The sequence below is a fragment of the Coregonus lavaretus genome (genome assembly GCF_964263955.1).
Source record: "Coregonus lavaretus genome assembly, chromosome: 13".
Taxonomy (NCBI): Eukaryota; Metazoa; Chordata; class Actinopteri; order Salmoniformes; family Salmonidae; genus Coregonus; species Coregonus lavaretus.
In genome coordinates, this window is record NC_140000.1 from 42,389,983 (window position 1) to 42,417,035 (window position 27,053).

The 27,053-nt window shown below is 44.5% G+C and overlaps 2 protein-coding genes across 2 annotated transcripts; one reads left to right on the forward strand and one right to left on the reverse strand.

Moving 5' to 3' along the window:
* The first annotated feature begins 193 nt into the window (after positions 1-193).
* LOC311139407 (plexin-C1-like) lies at positions 194-17,217 on the forward strand. Its single transcript, XM_084174278.1, has 30 exons — positions 194-1,221; positions 1,321-1,449; positions 1,972-2,106; positions 2,197-2,306; positions 2,616-2,893; positions 2,991-3,093; positions 3,368-3,455; positions 3,564-3,602; positions 4,841-4,974; positions 5,200-5,376; positions 5,908-6,010; positions 6,204-6,383; positions 6,698-6,868; positions 6,991-7,090; positions 7,288-7,389; positions 7,612-7,715; positions 7,849-7,890; positions 8,016-8,140; positions 8,348-8,546; positions 9,153-9,299; positions 10,146-10,314; positions 10,509-10,609; positions 11,399-11,471; positions 12,170-12,204; positions 12,286-12,378; positions 12,673-12,836; positions 13,156-13,303; positions 15,467-15,607; positions 15,699-15,773; positions 16,287-17,217. The coding sequence occupies exons 1-30, from the start codon at positions 271-273 to the stop codon at positions 16,389-16,391; spliced, it is 4,521 nt and encodes a 1,506-aa protein (XP_084030404.1). The 5' UTR covers positions 194-270; the 3' UTR covers positions 16,392-17,217.
* LOC311139409 (centrosomal protein of 83 kDa-like) lies at positions 16,696-26,896 on the reverse strand. The gene is made up of 16 exons (XM_084174280.1): positions 26,837-26,896; positions 25,665-25,844; positions 25,434-25,584; positions 25,240-25,332; positions 24,717-24,848; positions 21,152-21,403; positions 20,842-20,973; positions 20,509-20,623; positions 20,227-20,371; positions 19,782-19,931; positions 19,600-19,675; positions 19,314-19,471; positions 19,038-19,167; positions 18,776-18,879; positions 18,499-18,694; positions 16,696-17,423 (listed from the first exon to the last, which is right to left on the reverse strand). Exons 2-16 carry the CDS (start codon positions 25,835-25,837, stop codon positions 17,277-17,279), a joined length of 2,154 nt encoding a protein of 717 aa, XP_084030406.1. The 5' UTR covers positions 25,838-25,844; positions 26,837-26,896; the 3' UTR covers positions 16,696-17,276.
* Positions 26,897-27,053: the final 157 nt, after the last annotated feature.

Consider the following 27,053-nt stretch of genomic DNA (forward strand, 5'->3'; position numbering starts at 1 on the left):
ATTTGTCTAGTACATTCTAGTGATAGCGTAGTAGGCCTAACGCAATATTTTCACCACCAGGAGGAAGCAAATGACTTATCTCAGTAGAGATTTAAACAGGGAAGTCTGAGCTTCAGAGCATAACTGCCAGAGGAACTCAAGTTAACCCTAGTTGCAGCATCCATCCAGCTTTTACGCAAACCTCCTGTTGAACTTCGGCACAGTACGACAGTGGCATCAGAGGCGCAGAAGGGTTTACACCATGTACCCCTCTCAGGCTTGACTGACTACATGACATACGAGATGAGGGCTGTTTTCTGGGGGGTTCTCCTCGCCTGTGTGGAATGGGGTCGGGGCCAGGAGACTCAGACATTTGATGGAGACGTCCGCGACTTTGCCATTGGTGACAGCTCGGTATACGTCGTTACCGATGACCGACTCTACCAGTTGAACCATGATTTTACCAAAGTTACAAACAGGGATAATCCTAACCAAGAAGTACCTCCTGATGAAACGTATCCATTTAAGGTAAACATTTTACTGCCATTCATCAAAAACAAGACCTTGATCACCTGTGGGACCGCAAAATGCGGCTACTGTGAAATACTCGATCTCAACGAAATCTCAAAATCTGTGCATTCCGAGGATATTGAAGTGGGTTCATTGGACCCTGGAGATTCAACCATTGCTTTTATTGTTGATGTCGGGGAGAACTCCTACATTATGGCTGGAAGGTTGCAGAGTCGTGTGCATAAAGCGTGTCCCAATTCTGATCGGTCGCTTGTCCTACGGAATACACTGGATAGTCAGAAAGGGGGAATCTTTTCTGATTCAGATGATAATGAGAATCCATATATTTACACCAGACACAAAGAGAACATTCAGTTTGTGGACGGCTTTCAGAGTAATTCACACATCTACGTGTTCTCGAACGTTCCCAAAGAGCCTCAAGTTCGACTTATTTGGTTCAAGAGCGAGAACAATAAAGCAACCACTTTGAAGTCCCTCGAAGGTACGACACTCAAATGCTGTGGAAACATGGAACGCCGGCGGCTCCTGTCTTCCTCTGTGATTCCAGGTTCTGGTGGGCCCAATGGGCAGGTGCTCTGGGCAGGTGTGTTCACGGCAGGTAACACAAGCGACCCCATCAACACCATGCTGGCCATCTATGACATCAGCCCCTCAGCAGGGCGTCAACTCGAATACAAAGACCCAGACTTCTGCTATCAAGTCTGTGGAGAGGTTGGTGAGATGATGATGATGATGATGATGATTTTATATATGGTTTATAACCAACACCATAGCAAAGACACTATCAATATTGTTACCCTAATTTCTTAGCGGAACACCAAGGGCCTGCAGCCAGTGGCGGAGCTGTTTAAATACAGCTCCATGACATCAGTGTTGGCAGTGAGACACAACTCCTGGCTGGTGTTCTTCATCGGGACAGGAGACGGACAACTCATCAAGGTCTGTGGAACACATTTATTAGAACTCTTAACACATACACACACACACACACACACACACACACACACTGGCCTCGTAACACCCCTCTCATGTCATTATTTCTCCCTTGAACACACAGATACCCATACAACAGAATTACAGCATTTTCTACCAAACGTGGCTCACATGAGGGAATTTGAGGTCTAAATTAGCCTGGAGAAACCCCACAGTAACTTTACTAGGCACAATAGTCTCCTTCATGCAGTGTTGTCCCTGGAAAGCTCTAATAATCCTAGCAGCAAATCCCCTGTATATTTCTTACGGTAATATCACATCCATGCAGTACATACTCACAACCAGACAGGGGATTGGTCACCACAGCACATCAATGATTATTAGTGTATCATGTATCATCATCATCATCATCATCAAATTAATACTCTTGTTGACAGAGAAATGTGTGTATTGTGGTTTGTTAGTGGGGTATGTCACCTCTACAGAGAGATGTGCATTATTAAAGTGTTACTTTTTGTCCCGTGTCAGCTTGCTGTAGACAAGGCCTACAAACCTGCCTGTCCCAGAGTGCTCTACAAGTCAGATGACGACCGCAGTGTGTTTCCCAAGATGCACCTGGATCCCGTGGACCGCAAACATGTGTACATGGCACTGAGGAACCAGGTAAGTTCTACTGTACACAGAGACAAGTATTATACTGTACAACCATTCTGAAATAGGACCCAGGACATAATATTGTGTGTTTTGTTCTAGATGATGCGTGTGCCTGTGGCTCAGTGCAGTAAACACAAGAGTCTGAAGGACTGTTGGTCTGCTCAGGACCCCTTCTGTGGCTGGTGTGAGTCTGAGAACAGTACGTCAAGGTCAGTCACAAGAACCACAACTACACACTTCTACAACTTACACTATATAGAGATGTATTTATTATATCACATTTTCCTTTCTAAAATGTACATTTTAATTATTGTTATGAAGATAAGCAGTGCCAGTCATTTCAATGTCATTCAATGAGGAGAGTTGTCTGGTTTGTCTGTGTTAATGACATCACCCACAGCTTCTTAGAATAAACTTGCCAATATAGATGAAACTTTCTGTGGATATACTTCTATGTCCTGTTTATCAGTATCACCCTAAACCTGCTCATCTTGACCCCTCCATGTGATGTGTTCTAGATGTTCGTTTCAGGATGACTGCCTTCAGCCTTCAGCCTGGATCTCCATCTCTGAGGACTCCCAACAACAGAACATGGTCTCTTACCAGGTGGAGAAGAACAGCAGTGGAGAGATCACACTCACTGTCAAGGTCCACCTGAATGTGAATTGGACAGGAAGTCTCGCCTTCGCCTGTAACTTCCTTATAGGACGTGGTAATCTGTGTAACAGCACAAGCCCCGCTCCAGCGTTGCCACGATGCTCCTGTCTGTTCTCCATCGACCAGCTTCCTGCTGAAGGTCAGTAACCTTTCACCTTCTAACTCTCCTGTAGATTTCTCAATGACAAAATGGAGCATCTTGCTTAGAGATTGTTTCCCTGTGTTCTTCCACGTAGGTCTGAATGTCACAGTGAAGATAAGAGTGGGGAAGCAGAACCTTGCTGAGAAACTAATGCTAACTGACTGTTCAGACATCACTGGACCACCTACCTCTGCCCTGTTAGTCAGAAATCCCAAATCTGTCATGCTACGCCTCAGCACCTTGATATGGCTATGTTTGAACCTACTTGTTTGGGACCTACTTGTTTAGACCTACTTCAATATTTACCATAATGAAATCTTTTAAAAGATATGTTGGGCAGATTGTGTTATACACTTGCCTTTCTGTATGTTATATATTTGTTAGTACATATTTTGCATGAGTAACAGATGGTACACATGTTTATGATTAAATTCACTGTAGTTTTCTTGTTCCTTTCTCTATGTCTCTCAGGTGTTCTCAGTGCATGACAGCTGGATGTAGCTGGAGTAATGATGCTTGCTCCTGGACACCTAGGTCTGCCAACTCAGACCCCATACAGGTATGACACACACACACCTTCTTCTTTAAGGGTGTTCATCTCGCAACTTCTTCACCCATGTTTGTTCCTGTATCTTGTTCATTAACCCTCTCTCACTTCCTTCCCCAGGATGTGTGCAGACTCAGCCAGTCAGGGATGAACTACTCTGTAAGTCCATCATACTGATCAACACTTTTTCCTCTTTATCAGCATCTCTCAGTGGATTTTCTGTCCATTATGAGGAAGTTTGATCTCAGAACAGGGAACTAGGTGTGTGTGTGTGTGTGTGTGTGTGTTTGTGTGTTTGTGTGTGTGTGTGTGTGTGTGTGTGTGCACATCGGTGTCTGCATGTGACACAGAGTGGACTTGAAGTGGTCTGGGATTTTCACAGTGACATAGTCTCAGAAAATTGCAGGCACAGTTATTTCATGCTAAGTACCTATCAAATAGCTAATGACGTGTTTTATGAAATGTGACAAGGACAAGGCTTTCTTGTATATGGTCAGCTCTGAAATAGTTCACGACAACCCATACACTACCACAAAATGTTCAATTTTGTTCACACGGTGTGTCGTAAGATACATACATACATACATACATACATACATACATACAGTGCCTTCAGAAAGTATTCAGACCCCTTGACTTTTTCCACATTTTGTTACGTTACAGCCTTATTCTAAAATTGATTAAATATATTGTTTTCCTCATCAATCTACACACAATATCCCATAATGACAAAGCAAAAACAGGTTTTAATACATTTTTGCTAATTTATAAAAAAAATAAAAAACTGAAATATCACATTTACAATAGTATTCAGACCCTTTACTATTTTCAGTTATACGGAGCAATATTCATAGATCTGGGCATCTTTTGTAGTTACGCATCCTACATTTAGATCACTTATAAAATAAAGATTTTATCGTAACCAGAATAACATGGATGAAAAAGGTTAAATATAGTAAGAAGATGTTTGTGAATAGAGTATTTGTCTCTGAGTCAAGTCATCATACCTCTTACAGTGGGGATTGTGATTGTGCCCCAGGGTAGTAGTAATTTTGGAGTCACTTTTATTGTAAATAAGAATAGAATGTTTCTAAACACTTCTACATTAATGTGGATGCTACTATAATTACAGATAGTCCTGAATGAATCGTGAATAATGATGAGGGAGAAAGTTACAGATGCACAAATATCATACCCCCAAGACATGCTAACCTCTCAACATTACAATATCAGGAGAGGTTAGCATTTTTTTAGGGGTATGATATTTATGCCTCTAACTTTGTCACTCATCATTATTCAATAAAACTAAAGAGAAAGCCTAGGGCCACAAACACATATTTAGTATCACTTGTCTATCAGAAATATTGTCTGTGTCTGTCTCTGTGTGGGTTTGTTAGGAGCCAGTGATCTTCTCCATAGTGCCCAGTGTTCTGTCCTTCCATGGGAGAAACCACGCCCTGATGACTGGGAAGAACCTGGATCACGTGATCAGGGTTCGCATCCAAGGGGACATGAACTGCAGTCACAAGGAGTGAGTCAAAGTGGACAATCGGTTGAATATGATTTATTTTCTATTTTATGCAGACATCATTTTTTGAGAGAAATAAAAAATGGATTATTTTAATCAATGCTTTTAAACAATGATTTTGATGTTTTTTCACTGGCGCTCACTTCGCTCATGAAAGCCCAAGGCTTTATCACTGTGTTTTGGTAAAGTGTGTGTCTAACCTGTGTAGTGTGTGTATCACATGGTCAGGTCTCCTGTGTGGAACCACACTGGGTCCAGTCTGACGTTCCACATCCCCAGTGGAGACAAAGGTTCTGTCAGTGTGTGTGCCGTGCTAACAGATGGTCGCTGTCTGGGCAAGGCCACTGTCACCTATATGTCCTCACCATCCTGCACTGGGCTAATGCCAAGCACTACCTGGTATAGGTAAAAACACACACACACACACGTAGGTACGCACACACACACACACTTAGGTACCCACATATGATCAGAATTATTATATACACATACGCACACAAGCTATACAGAGGTTAAGAAGCATGCCTGTAACTCTTTTCCATATATGGCTACTGGCTATGGTGTTGTCTGATGGGGAAAGAAAGTGGGCCACTTCCCAGAAGTTGCTTCATACAACGGTGTTATAATAGATTGTTTCAGTTCCCACTTTCTCTCAGCTGCTCAGCACTGGCTTCCCTTTTTGCTTTTGGTAGCTCTCTAAAGCAGATTTACCAAATGTTTGTCATTCTTCATGCTTGGCTAGCTAGTTTTTATGGACCATGTCATACTTTATTTATTCTGTGAAATGTTTTTTTTTTTGTGTTACAACCTTTTTCGTAAAAGCATGTGTTTTTTCTTCTGGCTTATTCAAATAATGCTGATAGGACAATCCCATCAGCTCTCTAGGTGTGACCAACAACCCTCCTCTGATTGGTTGATTTCCTATGTGTCCTGCAGTGGGAAAAGGAGGATCATGGTCCAGGGGTCCCATCTGGAGTTTGTGGAGGGGGTTGTTCATGACCACGCCCCTCAGACCATCCGAACCAACTATAGCTCAGGGGTAGGCATCTTAACACACTGATTTAATTGATTTCTTGACTAAGCATCATGTCTTCACCCACTCTCACTTAACCAGTCAGTAACCTAATATGAACATGCACACTGCCACACCTCACCAAACTTTCACACAACACAGAAATCAGTCATGGTGGCCTCAATATCTAAGGTATTCTAATTCATGTTGGTGTTTTTAGTCTCTGTGGTACCACACACCTCCTTTTGAACACATTCACCAGCCAGTCACCTCCACTGTGTCTCTGAGAGTGGCCAATCAGACACTGGCCTGCTCATCACAGCTCACCTACCATCCCGACCCAGAATTCACCAACTACACTGCAATCAAGACAGGAAAAGACCTGCGTGTCACCATTGAGGTATACACACATACACATGCATGGAGGCACGGATAAACCACCATATGTACTTAGTACACTCACTCACTCACTCTCTCACTCACTCACTCACTCACTCACTCACTCACTCACTCACTCACTCACTCATAAAGAGGCAATTCTTAGAAAAGTATTCTGTTTCATCAGTTCTTTTTTCTCCACAGCTCCTTATTTGGTTACAATCTCTCTCTCTCTCTCTCTCTCTCTCTCTCTCTCTCACTCACACTCACACTCACACTCACACTCACACTCACACTCACACACACAAAACACTATATATATTTTATTTATTTCAGAAAAAGGCTGACAAGTTGGACATCACCACAGCAGAGATCTCAGTGTTGGGTGTTCAGGAGGAGAACCAGTATGTAGAGTGTGTCATGGACCCCAAAGAGACGAGCAACAGGACTGACTCTGTCATCTGTGAGATAAAGAACACTCCCAGCGCTAACATCAAGTCACTGAGGGTAAAAAATATTATTCAGATAAATCAAAAAATGTTGTTAGTTGCTCTTGGAAACTCAAAATCAGAACTGTCCTTGGAAATAGTATTTTACAGTTAACATGCATTATGATGTTTGTTTTTCAGATAACAGTTGGAAATGTCACGATAAACCTTTTAAAACAAGCTGAACCTTCAATGCTAATCATCCTTGTGCTTATACCCATCATCATTGTGGTCATTGTGGGTCAGTATTCAACATCATCAACTTTGTTTTGACTTAGTGTCTCATGACAGACTGTAAATGTCCAATCAAGTAGCTGGCACACAAGATCTGGTTCTGGGTTCTGAAATGAGTTCTGACCAGGTTTGGTTGAACAGGGCCCATAGGTTTAGGTATGGTGGTGGTGTGTGTGAATAAAGCTCTTGTCCTGTCCTGACCAGGTGCGGTGTGGTATTCCTACAGCAAACAGAGGAAAATGGCGGCACAAATGGACAAGCAGCTGGAACGGCTGGAGTGTGACATCAGAAACGACATCAGACAAGGTCAGTCGTCGTGGACACACCGACCTTGATTTATATTCTTCAATCGCACACAGACAGTCACACACACGCACACATACTCACTGATGCACCAAATTGGCATGATGAAATGGATTTAACAAAGTAAAGGCCCATGACTTCCACCCACATGCAACACACACATACAGTGCATACGGTACAGTTACACCAAAAACAAACACCCTTACTTAACCTTCTGTTCTCTAGGATTTGTGGATATGCAGACAGAAAAGTGTGATTTAATTGAGAACGTTGGAGCCATCCCTTTCTTGGACTACAAGCACTTTGCTTCCAGGATCTTCTTCCCTGACGTACGTAGGAGCTGAACACAGAACAGAGTCAATACAGCATACCTAGTACAGTCTGCTTTAAAATAAGAAATGTTGTGTTAAATGGACCGATAGGTTGTGTTATGTTCGTACTTTGTCCTATTGTTTCTGTTAGGGTGGACCTGTAATGACCTCCTGTATCAAAGACATTGGCCAGGTGAGATTTGATTTGAACTGAAATCTGCTCGTCTGATTGCCATAACATTACTTTATCAATGACTGAAAGGGAAACGGAGGATGTAAGCGATTTCCATAAGTAGCTAACATCTGTCCTGTGGTCAGGACGTGGTGAAGGTGCAGCCAGACGAGAGCTCCCAGGCCCTGTCCAGACTGATCCGGGATCAGGTGTTCCTCACCTCCTTCGTCCACGCTCTGGAGGAGCAGAAGAACTTCAACGTCAAGGAGAAGTGAGTCAGTGAGGACAGGACAGGACACAATTTAGGCCAAGTGTGACTTAGTTGGTTGGAGTATAGGATATACGACAGGTAAGGTTAAGGCATATAGTACAGTAGAAATGGTTTAGGTGTCGTTTAAGTCATTATGGATGAGCAGGTATGGTGTGTATAGCAGGTAATAGAGATGTCATAAGTCTGATGTATGTTGTGTCCTACAAGGTGTGCGGTGGCCTCACTGCTGACCGTGTCCCTCCACGGTGACCTGCCCTACCTGACCCAGGTGATGGAGGAACTACTCAGGGCTCTGATGGAGCAGCCCAGTAACTCCCAGCCCAAACTCATGCTGCGACGCACTGAGTCCATCGTGGAGAAGCTGCTCACCAACTGGATGTCCATCTGTCTCTACGGCTTCCTCAGGGTCTGTCTGTCTGTCTCTACGGCTTCCTCGGGGTCTGTCTGTCTGTCTCTACGGCTTCCTCGGGGTCTGTCTGTCTGTCTCTACGGCTTCCTCGGGGTCTGTCTGTCTGTCTCTACGGCTTCCTCGGGGTCTGTCTGTCTGTCTCTACGGCTTCCTCAGGGTCTGTCCGTCTGTCTCTACGGCTTCCTCAGCGTCAGTCCGTCTGTCTCTATGGCTTCCTCAAGGGTCAGTCTGTCTGTCTCTACAGCTTCCTCAAGGGTCAGTCTGTCTCTACGGCTTCCTCTAGGGTCAGTCTGTCTGTCTCTACGGCTTCCTCAGGGTCAGTCCGTCTGTCTGTCTGTCTATATCAGTTATTTTCTTGCTTCTAGCAAAGCCTTATTAGTTCACACTGTATGTATTTATTAGCCTCCATGTCATTATGGTCAGGTTACAGTAAAAACAAAATGATCTAATAAATGTCCACGTGTTTGAGTGTCTATGTGAATGAGTGTCTGTTTTTGTAACTTTTCATATTAGTGCATGTTAATGAGTTATACCTAATTGTACATGTGAATACCGGTTTGTGTGTGTTTAACTGAGCTGTGTGTGTGTGTTGTGTCCCAACAGGAGAGCGTGGGCCAGCCCCTTTTCCTGCTGGTGTGTGCTCTGACCCAGCAGATGTCTAAAGGCCCAGTGGACTCAGTCACAGAAAAGGCTCTCTACACACTCAACGAAGACTGGTTACTGTGGCAGGCTCAGGACTTCACCACAATGGTACCACACACACACACACACACACACACACACACACACACACACACACACACACACACACACACACACACACACACACACATCATCAGCACAAGCACACACCAAATGTTCACCTTCACATACACACACCCTTCCTGGATCTAGTGCATGGCAACAGGGGTAGTTGGCAGAAAAAGGAGGAACTGAAGTGGTTGTTTTGTTTGTTACCAGAAAAAGTTGTGGTTTGAGGAGCTCGTCTGTCAAAGAACATCTCTCAATATGCTGGGGCAAAAATGAAAGTGATGTTACCTCATAAAGATCCTCAACAAAAACAGGTCTTCTTAGTTATCTGTTGGTTGTATTCAGCCTAACCTCGAGGCGCATGTGTGTAAATGTATCTAATTAGTATTTTTGTGCTGTGGTTTGTAGATTGGGACAGTTGCACACGCAATGTTGACAGGAAAAGCTATAGCTTTTTTTAGGAAGCTATTAGTAGATATGGCCTCAGTCTCTCTGAAGCAAAATATACAGTTGCTCAGTGGTTTCTTATAACAGAGAAATTAGACCGAGGTATTTATCACAAGAGACGACACCACACAAGATATCCTCCATCTATTCTATCGCTGTAGTGTATAGGTTGAATTTAATGAAGTCCATCAAGTGATATACACAGACATGTGGTTTTATAAAGCTTTAGCTAACTGTGTGGTTTCCCTGACCCAAATAGAAAGACAGTTGGTATGAAGGTTAGCTTCAGTTGTTCGCCATACTGATGAATAGAGCTAATTTCACATGTAATTTTCTAAATAGCCTACATCATGATGTATGTGTGTCTGTTGATTCCAACCCCCCCCCCCCCCCCATCAGAGGCTACAGGTGCTGTTTGCTGTGGGAACAGACGGAGAGGTCAGTGAGCCCCTGGAGGTCAGTGCTCTGGACTGTGACACAGTGGAGCAGGTCAAGGAGAAGATCCTCCTGGCCTTCAAGACCAAGTTTGGCTTCCCCTACAACACCCCTATCAGACAGATACACATCGGTCAGTTGTAGTACCTCATGTGTCCAAGACATTAGGAGAGAATGCAAGAGTGATGAGTGCTAACGAGAATTATGACTCTAAAATCATGCATACCTCAAATGAAAAATATTGATCGATCATACATTCTTTCAAAGGAATGGCTTTCAAATGTTCATTATAATGACTTCTCTCTCTCTCTTTCTTTAACTCTGCAGAGTATGAGAAGGATGGAAGGTTTGTCCCACTAAAGGAGGTGGATGCCAGCTCAGAGGTTCTAGGAGAAGTGACCATGCTCAACACACTCAAGCACTACAAGGTTAGAGAACACTACCAAGCTTCCTGATGCAGGAAATAAGCCTAATCTCACGTTCAATATCTCTCTCTTTATCTCCTATCACCATATTGGACAGAGGTTAAAAAAAAAAAAGAAATTGACATGTAGTTGAAGGCCTATACTGCAAAAATGCAGATTAAAGGTCCAATCACTTGCAGCTGTAGTATTACTCAATGTGGCGCAACCGCAGAAGATCTGCGCTATAGCGAGATTTACATTTAAAGGCAACATTCCTGTGTTTGTGGAGACTGCATTCACGGTAAACCCTGCATATGTCGGCTCAATCGGGAAATACCTTTACATTTCAATCGCGCTATTAACGCTGAAGATACGCAGATCTTCAGCGGTACGGATTGAATCTAGTCCTAGGTAGTTGTAATAACTAGACAGATTAGGTTATCAAATTGTTGCTTAATGTCACCAAACCACATGCACAAATTCGTCAGGTATCTTATAAGCACATTATAAGTAGAGGGTCTCGCTAGAACATCCTTGAAATTGAATCAGAGTACTGAGTACAGTGTACTGCTCTCATTCTGCAGCCTGGTTTTCAAGGCTACTAACAAGCAGTATTAGCTCCATTCAAGGCAGCCTGGCTGGTAGGACTGAGCTGCCCGTGTCACAAGGTCAAACCAGACCACAATTAGATTAGAACTCCTGTACTCGTTATTCGTCTCACTGTAGAACATCACTGTATTTTAGGTCTACCAGCTGGTTGAGAAGCTGGTAACTCAGCATTTATCGACCTTCTAACTCAGTGTGTTTCTACAGGTACCGGATGGAGCGTCCATCAAAGTGCTCTCTAAGACTCATGGCCCTCTGAGTCCTCAGAGCAGCCTGAAAGGTAAGGGTGTCAACAGAGATTGCCATTCTACAGTGCACCATGCCTCGATAGCTCCTGGAGTTGTGGACCTTGTACACGTCACCTCACACTGTATTAAACAGGGAATGAATGGTGTGTGTGTGTGGGGGGGGGGGGGCATTTTGTGAATGCCTACACTACACACAGAGTACACACCAACAGTATTCACACACACAAGCGCATGCTCATCACACTATTGTGAATGCCTACACTACACACAGAGTACACACCAACAGTATTCACACACACAAGCGCATGCTCATAGTTAATGCTCATCACACTACCACACGTGTGCACAGAGTTTGTCAAAGTTTTATTGTATTTATTTATTTTGGCATGGTGGAGTCCCATTGAGACCAAGGTCTATTTTACAAGGGAGCCCTGCGTGACAAACAATTACTCAATCAAGGCAGCATGGGTGTATAAGAAATGCACAAACTAAAAATACAAATCATAAAAAACGACATTCAACAAAACAAACATCCCTCAGTAAAGTTGCGTTTAAAGTAGACATGTTTTGGTCCACATTTACCCTCCCCCTCTTTCTAAAATTGTTATATGGCAGATGTGAAACACAAGTGAGATGCAAAACCACATAACTGTGTCTGCTTATATAAAAAAAACTAACAGAAACCAGGAAGCTATTTAGTACAATTGTCGTTGTTGTGTATTTTTCACAGACGATCAGAACTACTCCACAAAGTACTTCCATCTGGTAAGTGGCAACATGACCTCTGAATTAGTTGTCCCTGATGTGCGTTTGATCTGATTGATTAATAGTGCTCTTTGACCCCAGATTGACCCTGACATTGATCAGGACCAAAAGAACCCGGAGAGGAAGAAGCTGAAACTGAAGGAAGTGTACCTCACCAAGCTGCTCTCCACCAAGGCAAGAGGAACTCACTGTTAACTTACATCCTGACCTGTCAAACCAACCCCTTTCAACCTGCCACTGTCCTCTGATAAATGGTTAACTGAAAGATGGAAATGTCTAGACTTTGCAGTTATGTGAGATCCAGCATACAGTGACTGTGTAACAGTTCCCTTCCCTTCTCATTTCCCTTATGAACATTGCTTTCAAAAAAAAGTGGATAGGTACTAAAGTGGCTTGCTTGGAGCGGTCAGTGCAGTTTCAGTGTAAGGGACATTATATATGGCCATAAACCATCCACTTCCTCCTCAGGTGGCTGTGCATTCGTTTGTGGAAAAACTGTTCAGAACCATCTGGGGAACCCCTAACCTCAATGCCCCGCCTGCCATCAAGTACTTCTTTGACTTCCTGGACGCCCAGGGAGAGAACAAGAGGATCAGTGACCCGGATGTACTACACATCTGGAAAACCAACAGGTATGTGTTCATCTGGGTAATATTCATTAGGTCACACCGTAGCAAAACATTTTTGCAATGGAAAACGAATGAGCGTTTTATTGGACAAGTTCAAGTAGTCCCTCTATTTTTCAGTGTTTTCTTCCATTTGATGCCTAAAGAATATGACCCTGATAGTACACCTGTTTGAGTATGTTTATAGTAGAATCCATCTTTCTTAATGTCTTTCCTCATGTCCAATCAATGTGTTGTATCTACTAATTCAATACTCAAGCCACTAATCACTGTATTGGGATAGTGATAGAATGTTTGACTGGTCCTCTGTCCTGCTCCTTCCCAGCCTGCCCCTGCGGTTCTGGGTGAACATCCTGAAGAACCCCCAGTTTGTATTCGACATGGAGAAGACCCCGCCCCTGGACGGCTGTCTGTCCGTCATTGCCCAGGCCTTCATGGACTCCTTCTCCCTGGCTGAGAAACAGTTGGGCAAGGTGGGGCCAGGACAGAGACATCACAGAATATAATGACTAACACACCTCATATCTTGTGCTTTTGTGTACATTTCTGCAAATCTCAATGTCAAATATGCAAAAAGAGTTTGTGGTTCAACTGTTAAAACGCTACCCTCAAACTTAGTAGAGTGCATATGTCATCAAGAACTGTCATGCTAATCTACGGGTTCAAACATTTTTTGCACAACTTTCAATGTAAAATATACTAGGAGCCATGTAACAGACAGAGGTTGGTGGTTCAAACCTCATCTCTTGCGCAAACCTCAACGTCAAATATACGAAGAGTAGAAAATGTGAAGGAGTCGGTGGTTCAATTCCTGCCTTGCACCCGAGATGTAGGTTCAAAGTTAATTTCTTGTGCTGTTGTGTACGTTTCCACAATTGTCTATGTCAAATATACAAAGAGCCGGGTAAAGAATGTGAAGGAGACAGTGGTCCAATCGTTAAATCCCTGTCTAGCGGCCAAGTGTTTGTAGGTTCAAACCTAATTTCTTGTACGTTTCTGCAACTGTCAATGTCAAATAGACAAAAATAGTTTGTGGCTCTGGTGCAAGAATCTCACCCCGATAAGCACAGGGTTGTAGGTTTGAACCCAGGTGCCAGCTTTCGATTTCATATATTTTTTTTGTATACATTAAATGCGCTATGCATTATGTGGGTTGAATGCTGTAACACAGAATAAAACAATTCATAAAAGTTCCATGATGGCAGTGACCACCCATTACTGCTTATCACTTATTAACCATAATTTATTCACATTACTTTAAACATATATTTCAGTTGTTTAATACATCTGTTTTATTTGATGACTTTAGGATTTCATTCCCAGTCATCATCTCGTCTCTATGGGCGGCAGGTAGCTTAGTGGTTAAGAGCGTTGGGCCAGTAACCGAAAGGTAGCTGGTTCTAATCCCCGAGCCGACTAGGTGAAAAATCTGTCAATGTGCTCTTGAGCAAGGCACTTAACCCTAATTGCTCCTGTAAATCGCTCTGGATAAGAGCGTCTGCTAAATGACTAAAATGTATAGAGCTGCGGTCTGACAAAATCACTATGTTAGTAGTTCTTCAAAGTAAATAAGGCATACTTTTATGACTGCTGAATACCAACTATCAATCACTTAGATCAGGTATTTTCAGGTAGAGATACCTCAATCGTCTTGTCTCCAATGTTCCCTCTAAACTGCACACGCTAGGCCCGCACCTCCTCCAGGACTGCTGCGCAGAAGAAATGCCAGGCCGCAGAGACGCAAGAGATAGAACTTCATTGAGTTCACCTCATTAGTTTGCACTATATAGATTGTTTTTTCTGTGATCGATTCAACATTATATCAGCCCCTTTTCAATGCAACAAACAAATCTAACTTTGTAAGATTGAGGCTGTGATTTTGTTGTAGGCAGAGCCCCATGGAGTAGAATTATATTGGTGGGTAGCCCACTAGGGGTCTTTCAATCACCCGCTAGTGAATGAATGCGTTTTTAAGGTCAGTTCAGAGCTGCTCATGTGAACATTTGTTCATATTCTTTGCCAGTTAGCGTAGTTATAGATAAGTATAGGTCAGCAATGGGGAGTACTGCTTCCTACAAGAGCAGAAAACATGTGGGCTACATTTCAAGCGGTCTTTGAAAAGCTTTCACGTTTCCACTCACAATACCACAAATTTGCTCAGTGCCGCAAAAAATTAGCGCCAACATTGCTTGTCTCTCTTATCTCCCTTTTTGTGTCTGCCTCCCAAATACAGGACAAGTATGATCACAATGGATTGTCATTGTAGTTAATTACGTTTTTTGCAGTAAACTATGTAGAATATTGGCCTGTTGGAAACTACAACTCCCTACTACATCGCACAGATCAGGCTTGATCTGATTTATCGCTAGAGAAACTACGCATTGAGCTCACAGAAAAAAACAAACGAAATGGAATTCAAATAATTGAACCGATGTCGATCAATTTAGTTATTTAAAAACGAAAAATGTCAGTTAAACGCTCAGCAGCCAATGGAAATGTCTGCGATAGGTATAATGCCGGTCTCATAACTTGCAGGCCTCTTAGTATACCTGGCATTGACAATGCTAGAAGCTCAAAAGGTAAGGACACCTATCACCTAGATTTGACATGACTCTTCTACCCTCTCTCTGTTCCAGCATGACCCAACCAATAAACTGCTCTATGCCAAAGATATCGCTCAGTACAAGCAGGAAGTGAGGGCCTACTACAAGCAGGTCAGGGACCAGCCACCAATCAGCAGCGCTGAGTTCAAGGAGTTCCTGCACAAGGAGTCAAAGGTACTGCCCCTCTAGTGGTTCGGCTTTCTAATAAATAATTATTTTGATATTGTGCTTTAAGGACATTACATTTATATTTTTGTTTCATTAGAAACATGAAAACGAATTCAATGAATCAGCTGCCCTCCGTGAACTCTACAAATACATGCAGCGGTACTTTGATGAGGTAAACCGTCTGTCCATCTGTCTAGCTCGCCCCTTAATTGGCATTCATGATTTTTCCCATAAACTTCACACTTCCCCTGCACTGTCTAATCACTTCAACCAGGATTAAAAATCTTGAAAAAGCTGTTGTTCAGGCCAACATCACATGATCACTGTGTAACTGTAAAGCTGCCTGGCACAAAGCCTAGTTCGTGGGAAATGAGAACTGCAGTGGCAGAGCATAGCGTAGCGTAGCATGAAACACAGCCTATGCCACTTCTATGTGGGGTGGTGATTAGGCTGGTTTCAGTTCTTCATTTTGTAGTGATCTACTGTTTTGAGCTCCACAATAGCAGCTGACCATACCTATGCCACATAGAGTTTAAACATATGCCTAGACCTAGTGTGGATTGATAATCCCCCATTGTGGCATATTGCTACTGGCTGATGTCTTAAATTTATGGACACAAGCTGGCCTTTTTTTTTTTGCCCACATGTAAACAAAACAATTGAATGTGTGGTGTCTCCCTGGCAGATTAAACTGAAGTTGGATGAGAATGGCGCCCCCGTGGAGCTGAAGGAGCAACTGCAGCACGTGAAGAGCCTGTTTGACAGCCTCAAGAGCTGTTCCTGGAACTGAGCTCACTCCCTCCCCTTCGACATGCTGAAGGCCAGAAAGCTGTTCTAAGGACCGATGTCCACCCCGCTTTGCTATTCAAAGACTAATATGTCAGGAGACTACATAGAGATTTACAATTTTTTAAGAAAACGAGAGATGCTTTTCAGATTACTGGGATGAACCAAATGATGGCAGAAATTAGCAGGTCAAATTCCAGCCAGACATTTATCCAGAAGCAGGGAATATACTCTTATTCTGAAGCTGGGACTTTTGTTTCCTCAACTGAAGCTGAAAGACTAAAGAAGACTTCAGCGGTTCTAGTGCTAATGGTTCACACAAAAAAGTCATACAAATTTATTTGTATGAATTGCAAATACAAAAACACATACATCTTGAAATAACATTACAAAAAAGTTGTATAAATGTTGTGCAAGTCACAGCTCTTTAGAGCCATTAACCCAACCTTTTTTAACACATAAAACCATTTCTTGTTCAGCCAGAATGCCTTTGGGACTATCACGCTTTTAAAGTTTCAGAGTGATGGCCTTAGTGTAAACATTTGATACAAATCTCACAACAGTCAATTAAAACTCTGAGGAAGTCACTTGTTAGCCATTGAAATCATTCTTTACATAGGCATCAACAGTCAAGGCATGGAAGGACTCCAGTACCGCTACTCACCAAGGAATGTAAACATTGAATGCATGTAGTTCTTTCTCTTTACATTTGATAAGTTTTGTGCCAATAAAATCTAAATGTTTTTAATGTAATATTTGAGATCTCACTGATTAAATTAGAATAGGATCATACATCACCAAACATCACACTTTTAGGAAGTAATAAATCCTATATCTCATAGTTTATGGTGAAGGTCAAGCTCACTCTCTGGGGGTCCGAGTGGGGAGGTCAGAGATCAGGGCAAGAGTCGTGCAGGCCAGAGCCCCTGCTCCTGTCCATGGGAGGCCCCAGTTCCTCCATCTGCTGCTGCTGAGTACAGGCTAACTGCTCCAGCCTCTGACGCAGCAGTGATAACTCTCTCTGGTGCTGCTCCTCCTGAGCGAGAGAGAGGAGGGACAGAAAAGTACACAGATTTGCAGATGTTATCGCAGGTGCAGTGAAATGGACACATAATCCAGAAAAATTGAAAAATTATATAGCATGAGCCATGACTAGAAGTATAAACAAAGTGAGTAAAACAGCATGTAAACATTATTAAAGTGACCAGTGTTAAATGATTATGGACATAGGGCAGCAGTCTCTAAGAGCCAATTTATGCTTGATCCGAAAATGTGGTCAGAGGCACCATATGGATGGTGTGACGCAATTGCGGAGCCTCGGGAGGCACGCAGAGGCCAACTTGAGCTCCGTACCATATCGCCGTGCGTCTCTCAAATTTTGTAACAATGCGGAGGGCTCCGTATAGCTCTGCAGTGACATGATTGGTTGACGGTAGGTGAGGGCAGGAGGTCCTTTATAAACACAAACTCACTTCCTTGACAACTTCCTTCACAACAGCTCTGCGCTGCTTGGTGAAGCACAAGAAGTATGAATGCCCTGACTTCTACAGAGGCCATTTCACCGTAAATGCTGCATGGCCAATGCAGACGTCGGAATGACCATGCAGCGCCTTTAAGGTTCAGGGCAGGGTACTGGCCGCAGGCCGGCTAGTGATTGCTATTTAACAGTCTGATGGCCTAGCAGTTTCTCAGTCTCTCTGTCCCAGCTTTGATGCACCTGTACCATCTCTATGTTATCCGGGTGAACAGGCCATGGCTCGGGTGGCTGAGGTCCTTGATGATCTTCTTGGCCTTCCTGTGACACCGGGTGCTGTAGATGTCCTGGAGGGCAGGCAGTGTGCCCCCCGGTGATGCGTTGGGCTGTCCGCACCACCCTCTAGAGAGCCCTGCGGTTGCGGACGGTGCAATTGCCGTACCAGGCGGTGATACAGCCTGACAGGATGCTCTCACCTAGCTATTCCTTTCAGGACCAGACCCCCCCCTGTCCACATAATGTTATTCATCATGATCTAAAAGTAAAACTGATCCTATATCAGCACTCCTACTCTGAGACTGGCCCATCACCAAGGTGATGAGGTATATGAGAATGTACCCGGCTTCAGTGTACTCACGTGAAGGCTAGGCCCCTCAGACCCGGGTACGAGGATGGAGATAGGGCCGAGGCCGGGGGTGGAGGTCATGAGGGCGGGGCCTGTGGCAGAGGTCACCTGGTTGCCCAATAGGAGGCGTCGGAACTCGCTGTGTCGGCGCTGCAGCTCCTTCAGTCGTCTGTTGAGGTGGGCATGCTCCTCTGTGTAGGAGGGACGCCTGGGGAGGAACACACATATTGGTGTTAAAACACACACACAGTCATTAACAGACACAGACACAGTAAGAATATATACATACTTATTGGCTGAGCTGGTCTGTAGCTCCAGCTCTGCCATCTTAGCCTCCAGTAGTTGGATCTTATCCTGGTATCTCTTCTCCTTGTTCTCGGTCATGTTTTTCCTCTAGAAAAAGACACAGAGAGAGATTTAGAGGTCAGAGAGACATCAGAAAAGGGAGGAAGAGGAGCAAAGGACGAAGGAAAGAAAAGTGAAGATGGAGGTGAAAGGAGGATGGGGAAAAGGATGGGAAAAAGGAGGAGGTAGCGAAAAGAGGCAGGTACCTTTTTCTGTGCCAGCGCGGCCCTTTGTAGTTTCTCCTTAGCCTGGCCGTACTTCTCCTGCAGCTCTGCACCCATCTCCTGCAGTTTGTGTTTCTCCTCTAACCACTCCACACGACGCTCCTCCACCAATCTGCAGAGAGAGCGAGGATGGTTAGAATAGAAACCACTTGATGGTTCCAACAGTATCATTTCTAACTGTTCTATTCCTCCTACTCTTGACATAGACAGCATATCCATACTGTATACAGACCACAGTATAAAGGTGATGTGTTGTACCTCTCGGCTTCGTGTTGGGTCCTCTCAGCTTGTGAGCGGGCGCTCCTCAGGTCCTCCCGGGCCCTCTCCAGGGTGTCCCTCAGACGCTGGTTGGCCTCCAGAAGCTCAGCCTCGGAGTGGGACAACGTCCCCAGCTGCACCCCCAGCTCGTGGTTCTGCTGTGAGAGGGAGGGACAGGTACGTGGTCAACTCAATGTTGTTTGGACATTAACATTAGCCAATCAATGTTGAAAGGGCAATAAAAATGGAATGTCAGTCAGGCGCTGAGCCTCAGGCAGTTTAGTACCTGTCTCAGGTCAGCATTCTCTGTCTTCTGTCTCTCCAGTTCCTCCAGCTGAGAGCCCTGCTGCTGCAGTTTAGTCCTGACACATGCAAAACACAAAGGCTCATTAACACACAAAGGGTCATGCATACTGTATATTAGTAATGCATACTATACACAGGTACAGTAACACACCTCTTACTAACCTGAGGTTCTGCAATTCCTTACGGGCAGACTCCTCCCCCAGCTGGGCGCCACGGAGACGCTCCTCCCACTCCTCTTTCTGGGCGTTGGCAGCAGCATCCTGCAGCGCCCTCTGCTGCTCCAGCTCAGCCAGACGATCCTCCAGCACCAACCTGAGGACACACACACACACATATTATATAGACACACACCAGTGGACTGCTGAGGGGAGGACGGCTCATAGAAATGTCTGGAACGTCACAAATGGAATGGCATCAAACATGGAAACCATGTGTCTTATACCATTCCACTAATTCCGCTCCAGCCATTACCACGAGCCCGCCCTCCCCAATTAAGGTGCCACCAACCTCCTGTGGACACACACACGATCGATGTACACAACTTCAACAAAGTAGTCTGAGACAGTGTGTATGTATGTTCGAGAGAGAGAGAGAGAGAGATCCTCACTTCTCCTCATGCACGGTAGCGGTTTTGTGGAACTCCTCCTCGCGAGCGGCCTGCACCCTCCGGACGAGATCCCTCTCCCTCTCAGCCAGCACCTCCTTCTGTCTCTCCACCGTCCCCTTCAACACCTCCACATCAGACTGCATACCTGACAGAGAGAGAGAGAAGAAAGGAAGGGGGAGAGAGAGAAAGTTGAAGGAAAGAGTTAAGTTTGCAGACTAAAATGAGTGTGATGTACAGTACATGTATACTCAAAACACATGAGGAGCTTTTTTGCGGAGTTACCTTCCATTTGTCCCTGTAGTGTGTCTCTCTCCCTCTCCACCTCCCCTCTAGACCTGGCACACTCCAGCTTCACATTGGCCACCTCCAGCTTGTGGGAGTGCCTCATGCCCTCCATCTGAGAGAAACAGATGAGAGACTAGCATGAGCACACAGCAAAGGGGTTATGGTGGGGACTGTAAGTTGCTCTGGATAAGAGCATCTACTAAATGACCAACAACAAAAAGAAGACCAAAAATACCTATTTTTATGAGAGGCGAGGCATGAGTAACACGGCTGATGACCTCTGTGGTTAGAGGTTAAGGATTAGGGGTCAGAGGTCATATAGGTACTGACCTGGCTGGTGAGAGTGTTGACCTCTCTCTCAGCCTTGTGTAGTCTGCCGGTCAGCTGGGTGTTCTGTTCATGACTCAGCTGCAACTCACTCCCCAGACGCTCCAACTGCAGGCGCAGTGACTGCCTCTCTGCCTGAAACACAATCAATGTATTAATTATTCCACAAATCAATCAAGCACACACAGTAAAGACATTCTACCTAAGTTAGGACTTACTCCATCTACAGATTTATTTCATCATGAAGCTTAAGTTTCAAAGTGACAGTAACAGTTAAAGATTGACTGACATACCGAGACCACAAGTTTCTTACCTCCAGAGACTTGGCTGCAGCCTGGGATTCTGCGAACTGGCGGACCTGGATGCGCTGCACGTTCTCGGCTTGCTGGCCTGAGTTGTCCCTCTGTGCCCGGAGCTCAGCCACCTCAGCCTCCAGGCCCTTCAGACGCAGGTGGAGCTGGGCCTTCTCTCTCAGCAGAGACTCCACGCGTTTCCCATCTCTAGACGGGTCTGTGCCCTGATACTGGGCCATCAGCTCCTCTCTGTCCCTTTCCAGCCGTGATACCTGAACACACAACATATCAGAAGAGCAACGTCTGGGCCTCCAGAGTGGCGCAGCGGTCTAAGGCACTGCTTTGCAGTGCTGAGGCGTCACTACAGCCTGGGGTTCGATAGGGCGGTGCACAATTGGCCCAGCGTCATCCGGGTTAGGGGAGGGTTTGGCCCGGGGGCTTTCCTTGAATGCATAGTGCCAACTGTAAAGTTTGGTGGAGGAGGAATAATGGTCTGGGGCTGTTTTTCATGGTTCGGGCTAAGCCCTTTAGTTCCAGTGAAGGGAAATCTTAGCTCTTCAGCATACAATGACATTCTAGACCAGGGGTGTCAAACTCATTTTAGCTCAGGGGCCACATGGAGGAAAATCTATTCCCAAGTGGGCCGGACCGGAAAAATCATGGTATATATAACTTAAAAACAACAACTTCAGATTGTTTTCTTTGTTTTAATACGATCAACATACAACATAAAGCTGGAGCCTGAGGACAGTGTGTCCAAAATAGTACAAGCACAACATCACTATTAATCATAAAACACGTCAAATTTATTTGAAAATTCTAAAGAAAAAGAACACACAAACACACAATGCCTCAGTGATTAACAGAACTGTTTCACAGATCACAGAACTATATCAGGGTGTCATTTCTCAGGCAGAAATGTAGATAAAAATAATGAAATCCTGTTCCCCAAACAAGTGCAAGAACCACAGAGTCAAGAATAGGTTAAATATACAAATAAAATAAAATCAATTAAAAACAATAGCACATCAACATAAAAACATATAAACATAAAGCTGGAGCCTGAGGACAGTGTCCAAAAGCACAACATCACTATTAATCATAAAACACCGCAAGTTATTTGAAAGTTCTGAGGACAAAGAACACACAAACACACAATGCCTCAGTGATTAACAGAACTGTTTCACAGATCACAGAACTATATCAGGGTGTCATTTCTCAGGCAGAAATGTAGATAAAAATAATGAAATCCTGTTCCCCAAACAAGTGCAAGAACCACAGAGTCAAGAATAGGTTAAATATACAAATAAAATAAAAACAATTAAAAACAATAGCACATCAACATAAAAACATATAAACATAAATCTGAAAGCGTTGCTCAAACTCCCGTAACGGTCCCGTTATTTTATCTTTGAACCACTTCATGTCTGCCACATTTTTCAGACAGGGGAAGTGAGCTGCATCACCACCGGCAAGTTGCATCTCCCACAATGACAGCTTCAACTTGAAAGAACGTATGCGGTCATAATACTGCGTGACAACTTTGTTGCGCCCTTGCAGCTGTTTGTTCAAGTTATTCAGGTGCTCTGTAACATCCACCATAAATGCAAGGTCCTGCATCCATTCTGCGGAATGAAATTCTAACACTGGTTTGCCCTTTTCTTCCATGAGCTGTTCAATTTCTTCTCGTAAATCAAAGAAACGCCTCAGCACAGCACCTCGGCTTAACCATCTTACCTCAGTGTGGTATGGCAGGCCATAGATGTGGTCTTTCTCTCTGAGAAGGCTGTCAAACTGACGGTGATTCAGGCTTCTGGATCGGATGAAATTAACAGTTTGGATGACCACCTTCATGACGTTATCCATCTTTAATGACTTGCAACACAAAGCCTCCTGGTGCAAAATACAGTGAAAAGTTAAAAAATCACATCCTCCATTTGCAGATTGCACTTTCTCTCTGAACTTTCTCACAACGCCTGCTTTTTTCCCGATCATTGAGGGCGCACCATCTGTAGCCAGGCTGACAGCGCGGGACCAGTCCACTCCGACCCTGTCCAGCGCGCCGACGAGTGCGGTAAAAATATCAGCTGCTGTCGTTGTATCTGTCATCGGCACCAACTCCACGAACTCCTCGGTGACGGTCAATGTGTCATCAACTCCGCGGATGAAAATGGCCAGTTGTGCAACATCTGTAATGTCCGTGCTTTCATCAATTGCAACCGAAAACGCAATAAATGACTTTACTTTTTGCTTCAACTGGCTGTCCAAATCCACTGAAAGATCGGAAATCCTGTCTGCAACTGTGTTTCTTGTCAGGCTGATATTTGCAAAAGCCTGCCGCTTTTCAGGGCACACAATCTCCGCTGCCTTCATCATGCACGTTTTTACAAATTCACCCTCACTAAATGGTTTTGAAGCCACTGCGATTTCATTAGCAATGAGGTAGCTAGCTTTCACTGCAGCGTCACTGATGTCTCGGCTGTGAGTAAACACAGACTGCTGTTTCTTCAGACCCGCCAACAGTTCATTCACCTTCTCTCATCTCCGCTGTCCTTGAAAGTTGTCATATTTGTCGGCATGAAGACTCACATAGTGGCGATGAAGGTTATATTATTTCAGCACTGCAACATGCTCTGAACACACCAAACATACAGCTTTCCCATTCAATTCCGTGAATAAATAGGATGACCATTTTTCTTGGAACACTCTGTACTCTGCGTCCACTTTTCTCTTTTTTGACAGAGACATATTGGGGCAATGAGGGTGCCAAAGCACATAATGTTAAAAGTAGAAGCCGTAATAAATATTGCGGGCAAAACAAAGTAGCTCATTGGCTGCACGTGCTTGACCTACTTGCTCTGCCCTGGTATAAACAGTTTGCTTGCTTAACACAATTGCGCCATCCAGTGGACGCAATTGGAACAGCAGTTTATTTTATTGAAAAATTGCAGCGCATTTTATACTTTACAAAATTATTATTATTATTATTTTTTTTTTTTTTATCATCTCACGGGCCGGATTAAACCCGTTTGCGGGCCTGATCCGGCCCGCGGGCCGGACGTTTGACACCCCTGTTCTAGACGATTCTGTGCTTCCAACTTTGTGGCATTAGTTTGGGGAAGGCGCTTTCCTGTTTCAGCATGACAATGCCCCCGTGCACAAAGTGAGGGCCATACAGAAATGATTTGTCGAGATCGGTGGGGAAGAACTTGACTGGCCTGCACAGAGCCCTGACCTCAACCCCATCGAACATCTTTGGGATGAATTGGAACGCAGACTGCGAGCCAGGCCTAATCGCCGCAACATCAGTGCCCGACCTCACTAATGCTCGTGGCTGAATCGAAGCAAGTCCCCGCAGCAATGTTCCAGCATTTAGTGGTAAGCCTTCCCAGAAGAGTGGAGGCTGTTATAGCAGCAAAGGGGGGACCAACTCCATATTAATGCCCATGATTTTGGAATGAGATGTTCGATGAGCAGGTGTCCACATACTTTTGGTAATGTAGTGTATATCGAAAGACAAACATATCAGATCTCACTTTTTTTTTTTTTTTTTTTACATTCTCTCTCACACGCACGGACACACACCTCAGCATCAAAGCGGATCTTCTTCTCCTCCAGTATGCGAGCGCTCTCCTCTCTCTGGTGGTCAAACTCAGACTTCAGGAAGGTGTAGTCGTACCGCAGCTTGTTATACTCAGACCTGTACTTCTCAGTCTCCTGCAGGGAACACAGAGAGAAGAGGGCTGGTTATAATCAAGGAGGAGAAACAGAGAAAGTTTAATTTGATGTACTGTTTTTTCATTGTCAATAATCTGACAGTGTTAAGTGTGATGGCCCACTCTTCTCTGCCCTCAAAAACATTCAACGCTTAGTTCTCAGTTGCTATGGAGATGGCACTTACAGCTGTGACAGTTCGAGAGCAGGTGGAGCTAAAGTGTCAGAAACAGTAAAAAGCTATCAATAGCAGCTGAAGCTGGATAAAAGCAGTACAAAGTATAAAAAAACAGAAGCAGAGGCAGTCAAAGGTGGTTAAAAGCAGCCAGGAGCAGTAGAGAACAGTAAATAGCATTAGAGAACAGACAGAAGCGTTCTGGGGGGCGAGGCTCACCTCCTCTAGTTTGTTGAAGCGCTCTCTGACAGGCCCCTCCAGCTCCTGCTGCACCTGGGCCCTCAACAGCTCCAACCGCTGGGGGGTCAGCACCTTACAAAACAAACCGACTGCTGTAAACACTGCCATACACAAAGGGACACTAGCGTAGTCATAGGTCAGTAGGTGTGTTTTCTATGGACTAGCTCCAGTACCTGTAGTCGTAGCTCCTCCAGCTCCCTGGTCTTGTCCAGCATCTCTCCTCTGAGTTCAGCCAGCAGCAGCTGCAGTTTCTCCTGGACAGTCTGCTTGTCACTGAGGAGACGCTTCAGGTCCACCTGCCCCCGGGTAAACTCATCCTGCAGCCTGGGACAGACAACACAGTGGAGGAGATGTATAGAAATGTGCACACATCACACACACACATACTTCTCCCGGGCTGTTACCTGGTATGTTCAGCCTTGAGTGTCTGGTAGTTAGTCTTATGGTTCTCACATCTCATCCGCTCGTCGATCAGCATCTTCTGCAGCTCCATGTCGGACCCCCCCAGCTTCACCGTCCCCCCGGGGTCCAGGCTTGGGAGCAGGGGGGCAGACTGGGCTAGGGCAGAGGGATTCATCTCACCCCTAGTGGATAGATAGATAGATGAGGTTAGGGAAAGTTAGAGAGCTGCAGGTTGTTCCACTCCATCCATGTCTAAATAAATCATCCCATTAGTATGAAAGATTGACATCATAGCACGATCCACTTCCTCATCTACACAGGCTTTGGCTCAAAAAAATTAATCATAAAACAGAACCAACTTCATTAGGGAAGAGACTGTCAGTGCTCTCCTCTGCTTGCAGTTGTAAGGATGGTGTGGTGGGTGGCTTGGGACAAATTGCAGTTGTTACCATGGTAACCCTAAATTCCCCTGGTCTTTGTGCAAATGACAACCGCTTAGGTAACTAGACTGCCTCGGTCTCAAGTGATTTCTCCACCTTTTGTTGTGGATACGCGGGGCCAAGGCCAGAGAGGGATGATTATGCTTGATTGCAAACACTGCCCTCGACATCTTGGCCTCATCATCTCAAGCACCCCACCCACCCTGGAAATGTAGCTAATCAAAGAACAAAGACAGAATGTCAGACTCAGAATACAGGCTAGGCAATCCAGCAAAGTAAAAAAAACTGTCCCAACATTGTACCCTAAACAAATAGTTCCGCTGACTTGCTGACTGTCTTGCCGGGACCATACTTGCAATGACAGTGGTGAGTAACTTTAGCTAGCTAGTTGATAGCATAACAACTGTTTGGCTGATTACTGTCGCACAAAAACAAATCGCAAGGACACAGATCGCAAAGCTGTCATCATTAGCTAGCCAGTCATCTAGATAAATAGCTATTGCCACTCTTTTCGAAAGTGGCGCTTTAACTCCCGCGGTTCTAGCCAACTAGAAACTAGTTAACGTAACGTACGCTAGCGTGCTAGCAACTGGTCACTGAACAATGTCAAATCAGTTATCAAGCTAACTTAAAAGTAACTGGCTAGCTCTTGGGCACAATTTAGTGTTTCTTCCTTGAAGCTACCACTGTAGCGAAAATGAAAAATAATATGCATTGTTTTGATCGTTGCTTACCTCTTGTCTTGAACTAGACTCCTTGACAAAACTAGCTTTTTTTATACTGCAGAGAACTACATATTCGCATGAGATCATGGGAGATTTATCTTAACTCGGCTTACATTTTTGCCCCCATGTGGTTAAATGGCCACATTACATAGGCTCTTGGAAAAGGCCTAGTGAGTCCTGAACTCTTGCCACAATTAATTTGTTATTCAGTTTGATAAATTTTCAC